Source organism: Catharus ustulatus, chromosome 4 (genome assembly GCF_009819885.2).
Source record: "Catharus ustulatus isolate bCatUst1 chromosome 4, bCatUst1.pri.v2, whole genome shotgun sequence".
Classification (NCBI taxonomy): domain Eukaryota; kingdom Metazoa; phylum Chordata; class Aves; order Passeriformes; family Turdidae; genus Catharus; species Catharus ustulatus.
This window is the reverse complement of record NC_046224.1, coordinates 12322551-12345239: the sequence shown is the minus strand read 5'-3', so window position 1 is coordinate 12345239 and position 22689 is coordinate 12322551. Positions and strand designations below refer to the sequence as shown.

The 22689-nt window shown below is 37.7% G+C and overlaps 1 protein-coding gene across 14 annotated transcripts in view; it reads right to left on the bottom strand.

Moving 5' to 3' along the window:
• The window catches only part of MAGI2 (membrane associated guanylate kinase, WW and PDZ domain containing 2), a 713151-nt gene that overhangs the window by 95169 nt on the left and 595293 nt on the right, over positions 1–22689 (bottom strand). For all 14 annotated transcript variants that reach the window (XM_033057437.2, XM_033057440.2, XM_033057436.2 and 11 more), the window contains one exon: positions 21427–22062. In XM_033057437.2, coding sequence (XP_032913328.1) covers positions 21427–22062 — 636 coding nt within the window. The remainder of the gene's footprint in view (positions 1–21426; positions 22063–22689) is intronic.

Here is a 22689-nt window from a genome sequence, read left to right as displayed (position 1 = left end):
TATACGTATGCTCAGATGTTACTAAACACAGTTTTTCCTGCAAAAAGACTCACAATGGTACAAACTGATTCTCAGCAGTTGCTTGTGCTGGCATTTTGCTTTATGCTCCACTACTCAATTCCTCCTGATCTCAACCCAAGTGAAACTGCAACAGAAGTAGTGCTCCAGTTAAATAATCACTGTTTTTCACTCTTTGGCCTACTACACCTATGAGAAGTGATCCCAAAGAATGAATACATTTCTGCCTCCAGACAATCTAAGAAGGTACAGGCAAAAAGCAGGAACTGTTCAAAGGAAGGTCAGTTAGATCCTTACCCCACTGGGGTATCACCCTGTCTGGCTTATCTCTACTCCAGATGACTTGGGGGCATCACGAGTCCAAGTCTTTATTTCAGCTCCTCAGAGTCTCAGACTTCTTGACATGTAGCACAAAGTGTGAGACAGAAGTTTATCAGAAAGTATGTAGAGGTGGAGGAGTACCTTAGGAAAATGCAGCTGATCTCATCCTACTAAAGTTACTGAGGTGAGTGGCTCTGCTGCAGACACAATCGGCTCTGGAGCGCTCCAGTGAGGTTCACAGAGGAGATGTCTGAACTTGGGAAGCAACAGCAGCCTACAGCTCATGCCACAGGGGCTGAAAGGACCAGGAACAATGGGCCAAGCCTTTCTCCAAAGCATCAAAGAAGCCTGCAGGGATCTCTAGGGCTCAGGAGCCCCATGAGCAGGGTGGGCAAACAGGGCATGGTGTGGCACCAAGAACATGATGTGTCAGTCTGGTGGCAGCTGGCACAGAAGGGCACACAGGAATGGCTACAGGAAGAAAGACATGGCCTCTCTAACTCTGCACCCACCATGAGGGACACAGCTGCCCAGGTGGAGCTCCAGTGGGAACATGCTGCCATCCTGGTGCCAGGATTTGCACTGCCCTTGTACCAGGACTGCTGGCACAGTGAGGAGCTCCTCTGCTCAGTGACACTTCTGGGAGGAAGTGAGTAATCAGGGGCAGTGTAAGAGTATCAGACTACTGGAATCTCAGAATATTCTGAGTTGGAACAGACCCACAGGGATCATCGAGTCCAGCTCTTAAGTGAATGGCCTATCCAGGGACTGAGCCCATGACTCTGGTGTTATTAGCCCTGTGCTCTAATCATTCCCTGTCTGCCCTGGTACATGGCTGAACACAATAACTTAAGGGATTGGCAGTGGTGACAAGTCCCTGCCCAGTGCCTGTCTCCTCTGGGACTGCCTCACCTCCCCACGTGTCCCCAGGGCAGAACGAGACTCTGCAAGTGGAACCAAACACAAGGGTGGTGCTTCACCCAGCATGGGCGTGATGCTGTCCTCAAGTTGGCCTGTTCCCTGTGCCAAAGCTGCCTTCCAAAACAGAGATGGGTCATTGTCACAGAAACTCCCCTCTGAAGGGAACAGAAGGCCAGTATGCAGCCCAGGTCCACTTCTCACGGAAGCCTGTTGGTCCCTGCAACCTTGGTTAGAGATATGAAGAGAAAGCTTCCTACCATAACACAGCCCTATAATTCATTTCTCAGGTAGGCAGTGATGAAGTTGCAACAAGAGGTTAGAGGGAAATCAAGAGACATTTCAGGGCCTTGAGATGAGTGGGTAAGTGATCAGAAGCACAGGTAGTGCTCTCTTCTATTTTTATAATTGTGGATGATTATGACAGAAGAAACAGGAAGAACCAGCAGATCAATCCTTGGCTTTGAGCCTGGTGCCACCAGCTCAGGTGGGTTTTGGTTTTTTGTTCATGGATTAGTTCAGAGAACACCAGGACTTCAGGGAACAGATAAGGTACAGTTGTCTCATAGTGGGGAATCTATGCACAGGAGTCAGCAGGACTCATTGAAACAGATTTAAATGATATTTGAAAGGGGTAAGGGATAAAACCAGGCTTGCTAGAGGTAACCCTGGGGCTGCATGCCACTGTTTGAGGGATAGTGTGCCAGCAATGTCCTCTGGTCTGCTGTCTCAGGGGAGGTAAGGGGATGGAGGTCCATGTAGCAGCAGAGACATGAGAGCTGTTGATGTGCTAGAAACCATGAAAGCACCTGGCAATGGTCACACATGAATTAGGGCTTCTCCCCCCAGAAAGGTGGCAGGATCAATAGCCCAGCTGGAGGATGTCTACACCACTGCACAGCACAGGAAACAAATGGGAAGAGCTAGAAGCACAGCTCTTGGGACTGCAGGAAAGCTGTGATACAGCTGCCATCACAGAAAGTGATGGGATGGCTCACATGACTGGACTGCTGCAGTGGATGAGATAAACTCTTCAGAAGAGACAGGCAGGCAGGAGAGGCAGAGGGACAGCTTGGTATATTAGGGGCTGTCATGACTGTCTGGAGCTTAGTGAAGAATATTTAAGAATCAGGGGAAAGGCCAACTAGATAGATAATATGGTGGCAATCTTTTGTAGACCACCCAACCAGGATGAGGAGGCACATGAAATATTCTATAAGCAGCTGGGAGAAGTCTTATAATCACTAGCATCCTGGCTTGTATCAGCAATAGTGTGGCAGCAGGGCCAGGGCAGTGACCTTCCCCTGTACTCAGCAATGGTGAGGCCACACCTCAAATCAATTTTGCACCTCTCAGGACAAGAAAGATATTGAGGCGCTGGAATGGATCCAGAGAAGGGCTTGCACAGGACCAGTGAAGGACCTGGAGCCCAAGTCTGATGAGGAGCAGCTGAGGAGCTGGGGGTGTTTAACCTGGAGAAAGGGAGGCTCAGGGGGGATCTTCTTGCTCTACACATTTCAGGCAGGAGGTTGTAGTGAAGTGGGGGTTGATCTCTTTTTTCAAGTAACAAGAGATATAACAAGAGAAAATATTGCACAGGGGACGTTTATACCGTATATTTGGAAAAATTTCTCCACCTAAAGGATTACCAAACAGTGGAACATGCTGCCCAGGGAGTTGGTTGAGTCACTATCCCTGGAGGTATTTAAAAAATATGTAAATGTGGTGCTTAAGGACATGGGTTAGTGATAGACTTTGCAGTCCTGGGTTAATGGTTTGCTTTGATGATCTTAAGGTATTTTCCAATCAAAACCTTTTTATGATTCCGTGATTCTAAGTTTCTATGTTTATAAAGCTGATACAAAAGCTGGAATGACTGTGAGATCAGGTACTATCAATATTTAACTTTTTAAACACAGGAGCACTTTTTGTGCAATTCCTGAAGTTTCACTGACCTAGCTTGCTGAAGCAACAAAATTTCAGCAATATTCAAATCTTCACAAATAATTAGAAAAAGGATAGCTATTCAAAGTCATGAATGCTAGAAGTATTTGCTGTTCAGGCTCGAACCCTCACTGGTCACCTGAGTCTATCAGAATGTAATCTAAAATACACCAGAGGATCTCAAGCTACCATTAAATTTCACTTTCATGAATAGCAAAGAGTCTTTGTTAGCAAGAGTACAGCCATCAGAAAAGGTCAGAAGCTGGCATAGTAATGAGTTAATTTACATTCTAATGGACATGCAGGTATTTATTTTTCTTGGCTGCTACAGCTCTGTGAATTGCTTATCAGTCAGAGATTTAAAATAATTTATGAAACCAGGGAAAAAACTCGACAAGTACCATGTCCTTCTAATTAATCTGGATGTGAGGCAGAGAATTTTTGCATCATATCTAAAATAGTGCAGAGGCAAATGCAACAGTTTGTGACAGTTTCTGATGCGTAAATATACTAGAGGTTGAAAAAATAATAAAAATCTCCATTTGTGGAAATGAAAAATACATTTTTTGGAATAAACTTTGTGTATGGTCAGCAAGAATTATTTTCCAAGGGCAAAGTTAGGTACTAAACACCTATAGAATGCCTCATTTTTACACAAACTGTCTTCTTTTCAGACACCAATTACCAGAACTCTGTTACAGATTTATTTCCTTGCTGATAGCAAACTATATTACCTGAAGGACAATCATGGCTTGGAATAGAGAAAATGCTGCTGCAGAACAGATTTTACTGGGACAATTTGATCTGGAGTAGGAAAAGTTATCTTATGGAATTGAGGAAGAGCTTTGTCTCATTTTATGACAGAAGTTTCTACTAAAAGTTCAAATCCTTAGCTTCATATCCTAGTTTTTGATTCAGAGATGCAGGTAGTATTGGATGAACTGTTATTTTCCTCTCTGAAGTCTAAGAATACGTATTTTTATTTAAATACAAACCAAATTAGCAAAAGTCTGCATGCATAGGTACTCATACATGATGAGAAAGACATCTCAGATGTTTGCTCACAGGTTTTTGATTCTATCAATATTTTGAAAAGGTCAAGGGTATATTTTTGTACAGACAAAAAGAACCTTTTGTTTGACTGAAGAGACATTTTCCCTGAAGAATCTCCAGGTTTGCTCATATGTGTTGTCCAATGACTGCTGCTAAAAAGTGTCACTGGTTCTCTTTCCTCACTAGCAATTACACTCTTGACTGTACTGCTCTAATGCTGAGAGAGCTGGTAATGAGAGCAATGCCTTGTCTTGGGCAAAAGCATATTGTTAAATGCAACTCCCCCTGAGCAGAGCAAACCCAGTAAGGTGAAAAGCCTGGTATGTGTCATACACACAGAACCAGCAACATCATTTGGAATATAAATTGAGACTTCAGAACCCTGACAGCTTGTGGCTGTTGCTTCTAGAAAGGCCTGCAAGTGCTGCCATACCCATAAAGACTCTATGCTTGCTAAGAACACGTCTGACAACTCAGCCTGGCTTTAGTGAAAGCTAATTTAAGCCTCAAAAACTTTTCAGGAATACTGCATCATATTTTCGGAGCTCTCTGACAGTCAGAAACTCTGCCTAAAACTCTCTCTGCTCTTTCATGTATTTAGATTCTGCTCCCATTTAAGCTTTAACACTTTCTAAGCCCAATAAAGAAATCTCACACTGCATTATAGTATGCCACATTGATGAATATCAAGGCACATTCCAAATATTTGCCATTAAAATGCAGATGGTGCATAAGTTGTTTTAATACATTATCCTAAAATCCTCTTCCTGAAAATACATTCACAAAATGTCTTCAGCAAGTGTGGGGGAAAAACGCACAATAATAAATCCATTCTTTTGCTTGCATGTATATCCTCCCAGTGCTGTCAACTGTGACAACAGGACCTTCAGTGGGAAGTGAGATGGAATATCCATGGGTATCTCAGTAGAATAGGATGCCTAGATGTCAGCAGTTAATTAAAGTCCCCATCAGTTATAACAGACACACAAGCACATATGCCAGATTTAGATATTGATATTCAGACAAGTAAATTTTCATGTCATAGTCTGTGAATTAGGAACTTAACACAGATGCAGAAACACAGGTCTAGTATCCAGGGTGCCATACCTCATGATATTCAGAAATCTGTCCTAGATTGGCAGATATGACACAGACTCTATGGAAGACTTCAGAGCTTCAATTGTCATCCTTACTCTGCCATTCCAGGGAAGATTTCTTGGTATGCCAGTGCATCTCAGATGGGCCTGGATGTTGCTGGTGAGCTCAGAGTCTCCCTCCTCCTTATTTCTCTGAGATTTGGGAGCACTGGACAAAAGTTCATCATAAAGCAGCAAATAAGTGTAATTACAGAGACTTAGAGAACCTCCTGGCTTCCTCTGACTGCTTGTCATTACTAAATTACACAGTAGTAACTTCAGTATTTTCTGTTTAATATGCATCAAGCTGTCTGCATGGTTCTAAATTTTATTAATTTGCTTTTGAAATCTGTTCTGTGGAAATGGGAAGTGTCAGGAGCTCAGGTGCTAATCATAATAGACTCATTTTCATACCACATGGTGGAATGACAAACACTCAATGGCAACATAATAAAAAGGTAATCATGCCACTTGGCCACAGTGGTGAAAGCTGGGATAAGCAATAGCATGAATATTTGATGCTTTGGATCCAGATATTATTCAAAGGAATAATTAATTTCCAATTTTCTGCTCCTTCACACCAGCTTGATAGATGAGTTTATTCCTGGCTATAGGGATTCAGGTAGAACAGAAATATTGTCAAACAGTTGGTGACTGTGAAAGACAAGACCAACTGGAGAAGCAAAACTTATCACAAGACCAGGGTTTCCATGGTTAAGTCTTAGATGTGAGAATACAACATTAGTGTTGAAAAGCAGAATATTTGGCAAGGGATGTTAATGGAAGTCCCATGTACAAAGGGTAACAAAACAGTGAAAAGAACAGCTAAGTTCTAAATTTCCAGTTCCCTGGTTGAACCTCCAGATAAGACACTTTGCTTGAGCTACTGAAGATTTGATATTGTCCACTCTGACACATACCTAGTAGAGATAAATGTCTTTGCTTTCACATTCCCACTCATGAGGTAATTTTCAGTATAGAACTTGCTTATCAAGGAGAGTAAAACTGAATTTGTAAAAGCTCTGCTGATCATTTTAGTGATTTAGTTTATACTGATTAAAATGACATGAAGTTCAGATGGTTAAGCATAAGACCACAGGAGCCTGAAAGAAAAAAATGAGAGAGTAATAATGATACATGGGCATGATATTATTACAGTACAGAATACTGAAGAGTATAAAGCATGATAAATTGATCAAGATGACCTGGCTTGCAAAAAAAGCCATTAAGAAATGTCCTTTTTATGAATTCCTGAAAGTTTGGAGTTGAGCAATTGACATAAAGTACAGCTGTGTCCTAAAGTCTAGTGAGAGAGGAACAGTATTGATGTGAATTTTATGATGTTTATATTATGTGCTGGTCACATGTAGTCCTGCACAGTACTTTAAAAATTGAATGAACAGAACACTAAAAAATGATACTGAAAAAGGATCCTGACAAGATAGCTGGGAAGTGATAAGTATTAAATAAACGTATTACAAGGAAAAGGAAGAAAAACTGTGAATAGTTTTCTCTTCCCTGTGACATTGCTGTGTCTCTCAGAGGAACACAAATAGGTTTCAGACTTGAGTTAGATGACATGTCCAACATAATGGAAATAAACCCCTCAATACTGAGAAAATGGGAACAGTACATAAACATGACAAGTTAAACAGAGGTGATTATGGTGCTGACAACCGTGACACACTTTGTGGACCTTAAAAATTAGCATTTTTAGAAAGACAAGCTAGGGTACATTGCAAGTATGTCCCTCCTTATTTAAAATCAGAACTTACTGTGTAAGAAAACAAAATTGGATGTAGCCTTTGGATCCATAAATGGTCTTCTTCCTCAGTCTACCCTCTTGCCTCAGAATCCCCATTTGATCACAAGACAAAACTGAATTATGCCTGAAGAACATAGTTGGATGAAGGAATCTGAATGAACAGCACAATTTAATATATGATGGTCATGATATTTTCTCCTTGGGTTTCCCCAAAGAACAGATAAATAAAATGACACTAAGGGTACATCACCCTACAGGTTTATTGGTGTATAATCCCAATGTGATAGGATTGGAAATAGCTTGTAGAGGAAATTTCCCCTGGTTCTTATAAAAAAATATATATTTTCTAACTTTCACAACCTAATTTAGAGAGTATAATTCATGTCACAGGGATCAACAACAAAGGGTCTACTTCAGAAGAAAGGGAAGGAGAAGGCTAGTTCAAATTAGAGCAAGTCCTGGGGTGACTTTTGTCAAAGGGGAGCCTTTTATTAAAGTGTGTTTTCATTGGTTAATGGCAATTCTCTAACACCCTTTTTGTGAAAAGCAGCTGCATTTCCAGAATGTATTGAAAACGTAATGAGTAAAAAACCATAATAAATCAGATCTCAGATGAATTTCTATTCACATTCTAGACAAAATACCTACTGGTCATCTAACATTTAGCAGGATCATCTAATATTTAGCAAGCACTAAATATTAGATGTCCCTCATAACATGGAGCCTGAAGTAATTTACCCTGTTATAAGCAGGTCTTTGGTTTTCACACCATCAAAAAGTTTTTGATCTACCAAGTAACCAAGAGTTGTAGATTAAGTTGCTCCACTTCCCAGCAGATATTCTCTTTGGTGAATTTTTTTAAAAGCTTAAAGGCTCATAAGATAGAAGAAACAAATTACAAATCCATTCTAATTAAAAAATTTCCATCTACTCAGACGTTAGTAATTCAGAAATAATTGCTGTAATTTGAAAATAAAATCATTATGCAAGTGAAAACAAAAAGAATTGTTTTCAGACTCTCCACAGAACAATTTTTTCCCTGAAGAATGCTCTGAAAGTTGTGTGTTTTGCCATACATAGAGACCTTAAATGGGAGACAAATGCCTATAATTCTCCTTAATCTGGTAAAGTTTATTTACTGTTGAGGCAAATAGTGAAAAAAACAGTGTGCAAGTAGCTATCACATATTAATGAATAAAAATGGTTAGCTCTGTAGAAACACAAGTTATGAATTTTTATTAATCCCTTTCCTAGTAGGAACAAGTTAGAAATGTAACTGAATTGCAATTCTATACTAGAAATCAGCAATAGATGCATTTAAATTTAGGGAAAAGTATATATGTTGTTATACTGCAATTCTTCATCTTTCAGACAACAGAGAGGAGCAAAAAATAAAAAGCTTTTCAGTACTTCAGAATTAATACTTACTCTCTAGACACTAGGTCTGATCCGCCACCTACAAAATTTCAGAGGCATTAATTTTTTTTCCTAAATTAATTTTTTTAAATTTGTAACATTATTTTCAATACACAAAATTATTATTTTCATATTATACTGCATTCTAAACCACTATTATTTTTTTATTTCTATGATATCTCTGGTTTTTTTCCAAATATAAATTTCATAGCTTTAATTTGCAAAAGAGAAAGTGATAGCAGTGTATTTCAATTTGAGTCTCTTTGTTTCTGACTTTATATTAATGCATATTATTTTTGTCTTTATCACCTCAAATTGTAGAACTGGTGAAGTAGAACTTTCCTTTTCTGTAAAAATCTCTGAAATCCCTAGAATTTCTGTGTGATTTTTGTTTTTTCATTACTGGCTCACAATTTAGCCATAGAAATGATTATCAATTCAGAAAGCAACTTCATTTCTCAGTTCCAGAATTCAAGCCTTTAATCTGCAAGGTGAAGGATATACCAAAGTGGTGAAGAAATTACCTGCTATTTTGTGGCAATATAGCAGGTTTTGATTTGGTGCTTTCTTCCAACATAAGCTTGATCCCAGTCTGGCCTAAGATTTTACCTGGACCTGCCTAGACTCCTTCTTATAAAAGCTCCAAAGGCTTGGTTATATATATAACCAAACAAAAACCCAAACCACTGAGCTTTATCATAACAGAACTAAAATACATATGTTTTCAAATAGGGAAGATGTGAAATCATTAACTGGAGAACATAGAAATCAAAGATACTTTGGAACAGCTTGCCCTGCTCACGATGTCCCTACATTAGATGTCCTTGTTTCCAGTGAAACCAATGACTCCCTGAGTTATAAAATCTCTGTGCAGTCCCTGCTAGTCCCCAGATGTTTCTCCCATTCCATCTGCAGCCCATGTGTCCATGCTTTTCTCTCCCCAGCAGGTTGCTGGATGGGCTGTAGATCTCCAGCTTTCTGCCCTGACCCTTCCTCCATTTGCTCAGAACCACAGCCACTGGCATTTCTCTCCATCAGGACCTCAGGAAGGAGGGGTCTGTCTCCACTGCAGGAGGACCTGCCTAACTCAGGCGCTTTCCAGAGGAATGAAGGTACCCTCACACTTAGAAACCAGAGTTCTCCATCAGACTGCTGTTATCTACTTGATACAGAGGATGGCTGCAACTGTTTCAGGTAAATGTTTATCACGCTGGCCACAAGTATTTTTGAAGGAGTTTTATAGTCAATAGACTGATACCCAGAGAGCTTTAGGTCAGGGACTGTGTCTCCTATCCTGAAAAAAGGATCACCTGACAACACAGCTCCTACCAGTACTCTTTATGTGACCCAAAATACCTTTTCTGAATGTCTAATTCTTCACTAGCTGGTTTCTATCCTTTCAGCTCTGTTTTAGCCTGCTTTTCCCAAGCAAAGTCCTTTAACTTTTACAAGCTTTTAATGAACAACAACTTGCTTGTAGGATTCCTCACAGGAAATAAATCCTGAAATTACATGCCTAGTTGTCTGCACAGGAAATGAGATCTGTTATAGGAGTCAGGTAGCAAGGAAACATCTTCCCATCTAATTTGCACTTGGACATTTTGCTAATGAAGCACTGTATGGAAAATCCTACAGAAATCCCATATTTTAGGTCTAAAAATGAAAGAAACATTAGTGAAAGGTAAGACATTTATAAGATGCTTGATCTCTGCACAGTATATGGAAGTGTCACAAAGTAACTTTGAAATAAATGGGGAAAAAATGGAAAAATAAGATGGATGTACAAGTATGAAGAAGCAGGGAAAGACAATTGGGAACAGGACCTCATTGATTTTCTTAACATTAGTAAAAAGTGATATAAAATAGTTTTCCAATGGCATCTTATTGAGAAAAATAGAAAAACCCTTTAGTTTTAAGACGTTTTGCTGAATCTGCCTTTTTTCATTGTGATGCTATGCTCAGGTGATTATACATAATGATGCAAAAGCATTTTCACAAGTTGGGGTGCCATTCCTTACACTCTTTCAGGAGTTAATTTGTAATGACTAGATACAGACACTTTCCATTTGCTGATGCTTAATTTACTAAGCATTCCATACTGCTCTTTATCACTAATGTCTTATCTGTTCAATGACATGCACTAAACTCCTGACAACTGCAAAGTTTATCAGTATAGATTTTATGTTTATGTTTTCTACAGGATTTTCAAATTAGTCAGAAGCCAAGAGCTTTTCTTAGAGATTGTTCATTGAAAATAAATTCTCTCACTGATTTCCTACTTATAATTATGTTAAAAGATTGATAAGTGAAGCAATTTTTCAATCCAATGTAAGCCATATTAACTTTACTTGTTTCCATTTTTAGGTAAGGAGTGGAGTTGTTGCATGTAAAGACTTACAAAAGTTCATTATATAAAAACAAATAAATTTTATAAAAAAACTTGAAGTAATAATACAGATATTAAAATATATTTAATATGCAATGTTTTATGTAGTCTACATTTATAACTTCACTTTTATTAAGAAATCCAGACTGTTTTCTATAGTAGCATGAATGGGATTCTAGATTTAGCCTTAGTGCATGAGATAGCTTTCAGCTTCTGTGGTAATGCAGGGGTTTTTAAATAACTTTGATTACCTATGCTTGCCTCTGGTGGGTGGGCAGGACTCTTCCCATATTCAATACACAGTAATTTCACGACTATAAGGCGCACCCTTTTGACTAAAATTTTGATCGAAACCCGGAAGTGCGCCTCATAATCTGGTGTGCTTTATAGTAATGACATTACTGTAGTTTAATAAAGAGACAAGGTTAAAAAGCTTCTTTTTCTCACTGAGAAGCACTGCAGAAGAAGTTTAAATTATCCAGATGATGATTTGTTCAATCAGAGACCCTCTCTTTTAGCACCCTGGGCCTAAAAGTGGGAAATATGGAGAACCATAAAATATTCTAAGTGTTCAGCTTAGAAGGGACAGTTGGAGTTCAGCTAGGCCAATCTCTTGCCCAAAGCAAGGCTAAGTTCCAAGACTGGGCTGACATTCAAGTATGGCAGCTTCTTCGAATTGACAAACAAAGGAAAACAGAGCCAGAATGACAAGCAATAAACATGCAGACAGAGGAAGGACTGGATAAAACATGGAAAAAGCCAGTGAAGAATAGCAAAACTGGATGGAGCTGACTGTCTTTGCCACATTTATTGGCTCTCACTGGCCACAGACCAAAGCCCTGTGGACTTTCCCCATAATTCTCTCTGTGCTGCTCTAGGCCCTTCCATGGATATAATCATCCTGCATTTTGGCTAAAAAACTGAATCATCTGTCAGAATCTTTCCATTTTCACTAAGTACTTCCTCATATTTATTCCAGAGAACATGAGATGTTAAATCATGTGAGGCTTAAGAGTGATGCAAAGGAGAAGCTGGGTCTCCTGAGACACTATTCCACTAGGATTATAATTACAGCTCCCCAACTGGTCATTCTTTTTTTCTTAAGGAACAGATTAAGATGTCTTTTGCTGTACTTCAGAGATATGATAGTGTTTATATTGCAGTAGAGAGGCACTGCTTGGCCCCAGATGCCTAAAATAAATATATTTATTGAGAACAAATTAAAATACAGAAGTTATGCAGGGGTTTTAAGAAAAAAAATATTGACTTTATATTGATGAGTGAATTTAGTGAAACCATTGAAATATAGATAATACTGTGGTATTCCTATAATCAGCAAACCTTTCCTACGATGTGAAATAATTCCTGAAATATTACTTAATAATTTTTAAAAATTATTTAAGAAAAATGGTATTATTATTAATATTATTATTACTACTACTATTACTCTCATCACCATAATTTATCAACTTAAAATATTAGCAAATTTTTTGCTATGAAAAAACCTAATTATAAAAATGGAAATGAATTGATAAAATGGATGCAAAGATCATTAAAATATTTTCTTATTCAAAGATTTTGCATCTGTTCTTGTCTTCATGCATAGAGTATTTTCCTAATTATCTGAGAATTTTTAGAAGTGCTCAATCTAGAACATATGAAATATATTTTAAAATGTTTATATTATAGAAAAATATTCTAAAAAGTCCATTGAATATAATTTGAAATATACACAAAAAATAAGGTGACTTGTAAAGAAAGCTTGACTTCTTTTAGCCTATGGTAATTAAAGGTACCAAACAAATAGAAGTCAAGATTTTTCTCATTTACCAAACAGGAACACTGCACAGCATGTTTCTTCTCTGCTGAAATACTGTTCCAACTTATGAAAAAATTTGGCTTTGGAAAGCAATTTATTTCCTTTAGAAAATCAGTTTGGACATACTTGGGAGTCAGCTTTCAGAATTTGTGCCTGGTAGCTTTGGCTTCCATGTCCTTTTTATTTACTGTAAACTGAAGGTGGCAGAACAAAGGGGTATGTAACCTGGTGCTGGTTTTGATTGTGTTTGACTTAAGAGTCACCCGAAGGCTTCCTGAGAAGGCAGTGTTGTATTTACTAAATGTTATAATCTTGGCTCATAAAAAAAAATAAAAATAAATGTTGAGCATGAATCATAGAGGGCAAGCATATCCATTGTTAAAGCCTTCCTTTCCTTTTTAAGAATGTAAATGAAAATTGCTCAAAGAATTGTACAGGGATTGTTACCTCACTTAGAAGACTAATTTAGTTTCTGCATTTTTACTGGATATGCAAACCATAGAGGCCAAGAGGGTTTTGTGGTTTAGGAAGTGCCTGAAAAGCACCCTTTCCATCTCCCCAGTGTCTCAAGTCTGTAGCACAATAGATAATGTAGTCACTTGTTTCATAGTGTATTAGCTTACTTTATTACTATAAAATATTGCACTATTTTACAAATCACCAGATCACAACGTCTACACAATGTACTTTGACAACAGATTTGGAAGCCCAACAAATGCTGTTTAATAGGACATTACATTATACTGAACCAACAAAAACATTGTTCAACACATTTAGACTAAACTTTAGACATGCCTCAGTACACAAGCACAGGTTGTATGGTATTTTTTTAGAGTTCAGCTCTGTAGTTCTCCATCCTTAGGCTGAGGTCTCCCAAATTTCCTCTGAAGAAGGTGAGATTCACTCAGAAACTAGACTATGGGTGACTGGGAAAAAACCCCAAGTTTCTTCATGCCTCAGTATTGCAGTAGGCTTTCCCATGTATCATGCTTGGGAGGTATTTGGCTTCAAAAGATGTCATCTCTCACTGAGATGCACAGTCCAAGACAATACCATTAAGTTTTCTCGTAACACTGCTTCCAAATTCAGAGGAGAAACTTCTCTGGTCTGGCCAGATTCCAAGGTAGACAAGCCAAAAACTCAGTTTTCTCAAACAAACTGTTCTTCAATTAGTGTGAATTCATTCACTAATACCAGTAAGACTGAAACCAGTCTGCAGCACTGCCAGTGGAGCTCCTGGGCTCTGGCAGTGACGTGGGCTGTAGCCATCAGACAGTAACGTGCCCTGTACTCCCCAGGAGAGACAAGCAGTTGCCTGTCCTGAAGGCAGAGTTCCTGCAGCTCTGCACAAATCCTGTGTGCACAGTCTCTTTGTAGTCCAAATAACTCTAATATCTGACTGCTCACTGTTTGTAGCCTCTTGGGTATGACAAGTGGCAGAATAGCCACTGGAGCAGTGCTAGTTATCTCTTTATGGCATGTAATGATGACAATATATGTCTATACACTTGTGTTTCTTCTTGCTAAAAGATTTTCTACAGTGACTTATTTCTCCAGTGTGCAAACTAATTCCTCCCAATGTCAGCAAGAGTTAGACACGCACATCCCTAGGAGAAGTGTCCCCAAGTTTTAATAGAAGAACTGTTCAAATTTCACACAGACCATATAGGCCTGCGTTAGAAAGCAGTTTCAGCAGTGATAAAAGCAATTTTGAGACAAAACGCTTCCTAATAGTCATTAAAAAGCTTCTGTGTAATATATCTGTAAAAAGGGTTTATCTAATGCTTTGCAAAATTATCCACAAATGTACCACACAGTGCACAAACATTTATAAGAAAGAAACAGCAAAACCGTAGCGCTACCACTTTGAAACACAATGCATTAATACTACTTCCAGTAATACAGTGCAAGAACTAATAACTATTATTAATGTCTATTTTTTCAGGAATCCATATTCATTAAGGACATCTATGGTTTCTTTATCTTTTATTCAGAAATATGGAAGCAATTGCACACTGTTTCACTGCTAATCAGAGCTATACAAGAAAAGATATGAAAGTTTCATTAGTGCAAATTTTAGGATAACTGGTCTTCTGCCCTAACTCCTCCTGTTCAAATTTGTCATTCCCTGTGTTACTGAAAGTTACAATTTCTCTCAGTAAAAAGATTTAAATTGAATCCCTTAATAAACAAGGTTCTATATGTAACTTATTTTTTATTTACCTCCTATAACATGTAATATTTATTGAAATAGATTTTATACCAGATAATGGCAAGAAGATGCTTAAAAATATTTCAAGTGAATCCAAAGTATGAAACAGTCTCAATGTGTAGGGCAAAAAGGATGTAAATAGTTGTAAGTTTACTAGGAGAGTACATATCTCACAGTTAAAAATATGATACTCTGCAAAGTGAACATACCTTGTAAAAATGAGTCAGGAAAGCAGTGCTTCAGGAATTTTGCTAATGTAACAGCAGCTCTTTTATTTTTTTTAAATTTAAAAGTATTTCCCAAAAATCCTTCAAAAATTTTATTTCTGGAATTACCAAAGGAAAGACAACTGTTCTTCTCACTAGGCTGTTAGGAAACTATTTTGCACAAAATACTGATTTCTGAGTAGGGAAGGTAGGAAGGGACAAGTGTCCATGGCTGGGAAAAGGGCAACATGACATCTAACAGAAAAGTCAGTGAAGTGAACATTACAGCATGACTCACAGTATTTTTGATCATTAAATGTTTTTGGCTTTACTAGCTAAAAACAGCAACAAAAAAGAACATGAAGGAAAGGGAAACAAGTCAAAAGCCAGCATGAGAAGAATATGTTTACAGAGAAATCATGCTGAGAAAACTGTAGAATTTATGATGTCATAAAAAAGCTCATAATTTTGAGATGGAAAGGAAAAAGGTCAGCTCTGAACCTTTGTTTTCCATCGTTTTTAAAGCAGATGGATTCAGGAACAACAGAGCACTTAGAGAGATGGCAAGGCAAAATGGTGTGGCAAAGTGGAAAGAGAAAATTTTAAGAGGATGCCATCAGCAGCATGTTCAACAAAATGCATTTATGTCTCCAATTTCTAGGTATCAATGGATCATGTGGTACCCTTCAAATGGGTCAGTACTTCAGTGTTAGGTTCATGTGCATTCCCTTTGTGTGATCAAATGTCCCTTAAGCTCACAAACAAGAGATATATGTGACATTTAAGAATACAAGAGGTTAAGAAGCAGACATTGCCAAATATCCCTCTCAACATTAGACTACTTTCAGAAAATATGAGGAAATTAATCAGGAGCAAATGTACAGTTGAAACAAGCATCTGGAGAGGAGAAAGCATACCAGGAAACAAGAAAGATATGAGATCTTGTCTGTCCCAAAATCTCCTCTCAGAAACAATGAAAGAAGCAGAACTACAAGTGTGAACAGACTACTGTTAATTTAGTGTACCCATAGGATGCAACTAAACCAAGACTGGCTTCCTTTAGGAAGTGACTGGAAAGGAAAAATTTGCCAATGACTCAGGGATGTAAAACAGTAGAGACAGTAGAATGACAAGAAGTCCCAAATCAAAAACCTACAACATACTTCCAAGATTTTAATTTCTTTAAATCCCCAGGACTGTTAACTAGAAAGTCCTGAACTGGGGATGACCAAGCCATGAGATACAGTGTCTCCAGTTTGCAACAGGTACTCTGTTAATATTTTGAATGAACTGCAGAATGAGAAAAAAAGCCACAGAGACCACAGTGGTGGGATGAGCTCATGGAACCAAGAGATCAGAATTTCCTGGGCCAGACTAGTGCTAGCAGGGTGACAGTGCTGCTTCAGCTTTATCTTGTGCAGATAAAGTTTTTTCCAAAAGACAGCAACCTGGAGATAAAGAAGCATGAGCTTTCCTGACCAGAGGAATTGAAATACATAGCAATCCTGGAAAAAACCAAACTAAAAACCACACCAATTAAACAAACAAACATACACACACACAAAAAAACAACCCACAAACAAAACCCCCCTCACATCTATGGGAGAAAGGCAAAACTGGCAAATTTGAAATAAGTCCATGGAAAGGGTACTGAGGATGGAGGGTTCCTTCCACTGAAGTCTGCTTATTTTGAGGGATTAGTGTTTTTCACTAGAATATTCAGAGATTTTTTGGTGAAATTTCTGCCTGTTTTTGAAAATGCTAATGCTGTATGTGATTTACTGGTATCTGCTAGTGGTTTTAAGTAGTTACACACTTCTACTAAGATATATCTAAGTAAGATAATTCGCCTTCCTTTATTTAAAAAATTTACAAGTACGTAGTTAAATTCTCCCTCCATATCTTGCCTGTGTGTGCCTTGCATGTGTCCCTCACTATTTCCCATGGTGTCACAGTGGCTCTGGCTGCTGCCAGTCGTCCCACACCAGGACTGGGCTGACAATTCAACAGTGTCAACAGTGGGTCAGTTCTCTGGCTCAATTCTCAGTTCCTCAGAGCCAGTTTGGATTCTACCATTCTCTGATTGCATGATTATAAGATAGCCATCTGATGTAGGAATTTTGTCAGCCTCCCACTACTCGCATTTAATGTTTCACTCTCAACACCTGTTATGAGTTGCCATAACTTCATGAATCAGTTCTGGGTTGTCTGCAGCTTTCCTTAACAACAGCGTTTCAGACTTTGTCTTGATGGATCTAGATTTGAATCCAGGAAAAAAAGATCTTTTAGAAGACCACTTCTGGAGCTGTCTGTAGGTTAATATAATTCAAAGGTACTTTCCAAAAGAGATGGCATATGTCAAATACTTGGATAGCTCAATTAGTAGAACATGCCAAACCTAGGTTTTGAAGTCCTCATTACTGAATATTTTGCTCTACATAAATTTGCTACATACCACTTCAAACATGAAGTGCTGTTTTTCAGTAGTACTGGACTAATTCAGAATTTATGCTTTATCTACATTCAGAAACACTGATTTTTGAGAGCTCTTCCACACTATTTCAGCAGCCTATACTCAATGAAATCTACATTGATTGCATAAGCTGAAATAAAGTGTAAAGGCTGAAGCAAGGCTGGAAAGCAGTAAATCTCTAATGTCTTTGCATGTTATTTTCTTTCTTTTATATTAATTTTTTATTTTGTTCTTTTCTTTCCTCTTTTTAAATTTTTTCTCTTTACCAATAATTTTAGTTTTTCAGTACAAACACATCAGTACAGCTCATAGTAATCAATGAAAACAATATGGTTGTCCAGCAAAACCAGACAATAGATACTGAACTATTATGGTGCATCTACTTAGCAAAGAACTTGTCCAGTAAACAAGAAAAAGACAATAAGATGTCTAGCCAGTGATAGAGAGATGCTTTCCTTTGATAGCAGATACATTGCTACTTCTGCTTTAGAAATCTTAAAATGAGTAGACTATGAGTTGTGGGACTTCTCCAGCTGGATTGTACCCCATGACAACTCTCTGTCTGGTGATGGAGAGATTTTAGTAGCCTCTTTAAATTTGAGTACTCCCTCCATCCTTTTGAAACATGCAGCCCTTTCCTTCTCCTGCATACTCTGGCTGTTGACCTTATAAGCTTGAGGGACAATGTTTTTTAAAATGTTGTAGCATGGATACTATGTGCGTCCAAGGGAGTATTTTTTCCAGTGTGAGATACTTCTTCCAATAGTGAGAATAAATCTCAGTCAATGTCAATCTGTTTCTTGTCTGCAATGTAAATGAGATTGCTGAATGAGAGAGAAATTAAGTCACTTACAGAAATGGATTTGCCACAATCAGGTGTGCAGTTAGGCCATATTCATATCAGAGACAGAAACATTACAAGGCAACACACAACCCTATGCAAAACACAGCCCTCCTCCACAGGCAGGAACAGCCCTTTAGTCTTAATCTTAAAAATGAGACAATAAAGATAGGATGCATAGGGTAATGATGGAAAAGGATGGCATAATTGAAGTGTCATTACACATCAAAGTTAATAAATTAAAAATTGGATCCATGAGTAATGAGAAAGTATGCTGTGCTTTACTGGTGTCACTGACTAAATATTTTAGAGTCAAAGAAGTTTTCTCTAAGTATTTGGTTTTGTATTCGGATTATCTCACATGCCCAAATATTCTCACCTGTTTATTATTCATAACATGTCAGATAGACACATACACCTGAATCAACCATCCTCTACTCCCTTTATAATCAGTCAAGCAGCAAATATAGTTTAAGGTATACCAGATATACCTGACTTATTTGAAACATCCAGAGTGGAATTGCATTAATTACATCATAGAAAAACCTGTTTCTGGCAGGCACTATAAAAAGAGACATGACAACTAACATAGATGTTAGTTATGTTAGTTACATTCTAGGTGTATATTTAATCACATAGATTCCCTTTTCCTATGAATACATGAGAAAAAAATAAACAAAACCCTGGTTTTCATCGTAAAACAATTATCATATTTGTATTAAGATATGATTTAGCCATTTCTCAGGTAAAGTAGGTTTGATTCATACACTGTGTTTTAAATTCTTTTGAATCACTCCAGTGAGCTTTTTTAAAATTTTAATTTAGTCTCACAACCTTAAGGTATAGTCATTATTTCTGAAGTACAAAAATTTTTGATGGCAAACTTGCATTTGTTCTGTATCATCCCCTTAAGATTAATGACACTGTAGTAATCCATTTACTTTAGTCTTGATCATTGTCCTACCATGAAGAAAACACACTCTCTTTCTCTTTGCATTCTCTAAAGCAACCAACCACCTCCTGCCCCAACAAGGGTTAAATGTTGCTGCATTTGGACCTGGCATGTTGTGTCAGCTGAGCCAGGGGAACGATCTGTACCTCAGTGTTTGGCCTGAGCCAAGAGCAGGTGGTGTAAACTTAGAGTGCTTTTATCGAGCCTTGAGCTCACTGTAGTATCTCCTACCTGCCACAGAGATGTGTAGAAAATAACCACGGCTCAGTTAATGTACCAGAACTTGTTAAACTGTCACGTTGATCCATGTTTAGCTATCATGTTTCGATCATGAATCAATGATCTAAGAAGAAATTCTCCTCAGAGAGAGCAATTATCCTCAAGGGCTTCAGTATGTGGCTGCTTCAGTTTATTTTTGCTACTGTCCTGCACTGATTGCTGAAATATCTATTTTGTTGTCTATTATTACTCAGGCTTGTTCAGCATACTGGATTTTATACTCACTTTGCTCTGAAGACTGGTGTTCCAAATTGTTTTCCTCTAGAGGGTGATTATCTCGCATTTTCAAAATAAAATTCCACCTTTTTGAAGTTACACTAATCCTTCTCTCTTTATGCTCTTTTTTGGTTATGAAATTCTCCCTAATTTTTCAAATTCTTAATTAAAAAATGTTGCTTACTCCATTGTTCAAGATTCTTAATGGCCATTAAGGAGAACCAGATTTAATACCAATGAATACAGCTTCTCTGCAATCATTAATTTTCTCCAAGTTCATATACTATAGTCCCTTCAATTTAGTTATCATCCTAATTTGGTTTAATTCCAAAGAAATATCAGATTCTGTCTCTTGTAAATAATTCTTTTATATAGACACAAGAAAAATACTTCATTGACTGTGTGCCTTTATTGACTATGGATCGTCTTTAATCACCTTATGTTTGTTACTTCTGCAATTTGATATAATGTTAATGTATTCCTTATTCTAAGGATTTTTAGGTATTCTAATCATAAACTTTTGGCATATGCAAACACTAAAGCTTCACTTCCCAATTTCTATTCTCCAGAAGGAAAGTAGATAGTATATTTGCATCTCTGTGCACAGAATCCTTTTCTTTTTAAGCACAGAATAATGTACATTAGGTGACATATGAATACCTTTAGAGAAACAAAGATTTTTAATTTAAAAAATCCAATCATTATTTATTTCAGGTAATAATAAATTAGGATGCATGCTCACCTCAAACGACCAAAGAAATTTTGTTTGGTTGAAATAATAAAAGCTATGAAATAACTTATCCCTGTCAAGTTTTTAAGTCCTTTTCTGTTCTTATTGCTTCTTTATGGATAAGTCTTGACTCTCCCCTTCCAATGGTGAACATTCAAACTTACTGTGTCAGGCTGGTGAGAAAAAAACAAGTTGCTAGAAGCTATTTAAAAAAAAATTAGAGAAATATATACCATGGATCTCTGTTATCAGGAAAGAAAATAACCCCAGTAACTGTTGCACAAAATTTTTACAATGAATGAAAAGGAGGCAAGATGGCTTAGGAAAACCAGTAACCTTGTAAAGGGTAAATAAATTGCTCTGTTTTGGATCTACATTAATGAGCCAATACATACAACTATATCTAAAGCTTGCAGCACTGCTTTGGGACTACATGAGTTTGCTGCAGACACCACACAAACTATTATGGGGTGAAAGGTCCAGAACTGCCCTAGTTTAACTCTTATACAGAGATGGGACCATTGACACTTAAAACACATAAAGGAATGTACAACAAACTGTAAGATTTTGCCTAGGATACTTAATTACAGACACACTTTTCCAGAACCAATGGTGTTACTTCCCACAACATGGAAATTAATTTCCAATCTAGCAAACAAGGATGTGGTGAGTATATGTATGTCTTATGGTTTAGAACCTTTTACACACATTTTTGTAATTGTACAGACTTTCCAAACTTACCTCCTCTATGGATAATCAAAGAAGTTTCACTTCCAACAGGACATTCTTTAAGTATATCCACTACTTCTGCATGGCTCAGGTTCTGTACATTCTGCTGGTTGATCTCAACAATGAGGTCACCTTCACACAAACCAGGACATCCCTGAATGTCTAGAATTTGCTTCACCCTCTGTCCTGTAGGACTGTCTGCTATAGTGAAGCCAAAGCCCTGGGCCCCTTTCACAATGGTTAAGGTCATGAGTTCAGCTTGGGTGGCCCCAGAAGAAGCCATTGATACATTATCATCATGGGCAGGTGGTGGGAATGTGCTATCAAGCTGACTATCTGCTGGAATGGAGTGCAAGGAGTGTGGTGGTCGATCTGTTACGTCTGGAACAGACTGAGAAGTCCTAGAAATGTATTCCAAATAAGTTTCATAGTTATGTCTTCCATTTACCACTACCGGAGGCCTCTCCATTACTGCAAGGGGTGGCACCATGCTGTTGGCAGGATCTTCAGGATCAAAGGGCAAAGGGTATCCACGACATAGCACCAAGTTGACACTCTGACCAATAGGAACAGACTGGAAGAGTTTGACTACATCTGCGTGAGTATGTCCAAGGACACAAACTTCATTAATATAGACAATCACATCACCTAGAACGAGAAGAACAAACAGTGACAACATGAGACAACTTCAATTGCTGTATATGCAGTGCATTTTTTAAAACATGAGAATAGAAGTCTACTTAAAAAAATATGATAAATTCAATCAACATACTGACTCATATAGGAGAGACAAAAATGTAAAGTTTGTCTGGTAGCAAATGTAATACAAAGACACAACAACAATACCAGTTATCTTCTGAGAAAGTTCATGGATGGAAAATTAAAATGAATCCAGACATTCACCTTTTCTTAACATTTCTTCCCTATTTTTTCCAACTCCTTCCAGTGTAGCCTCCCTAGATTACTTTTCTTATAAGGTAAAATGGATGATTATTTTGAGAGTGTGTTATCAAGAAATACCATTGTTTGGTGAAGAGTAAAAGGAAAAAAAGTAAGTATTCCCAGACTTAAGAATCAATGAATAGCAATGCAAGACTGTGTATGCATGTGCATAAGGAAACACTTTTTGCATTGATCATGATATTGACAATTTTCTGTTAAATTTGATTACTTTCCATCAGCCATTCAGAAGTACTACTGTCATTTCCAATTCTAGGTATGAATTATCTGTCTTACATAACATACAGAGGTTTCGTGGCATTTTGTTGCAGCCAA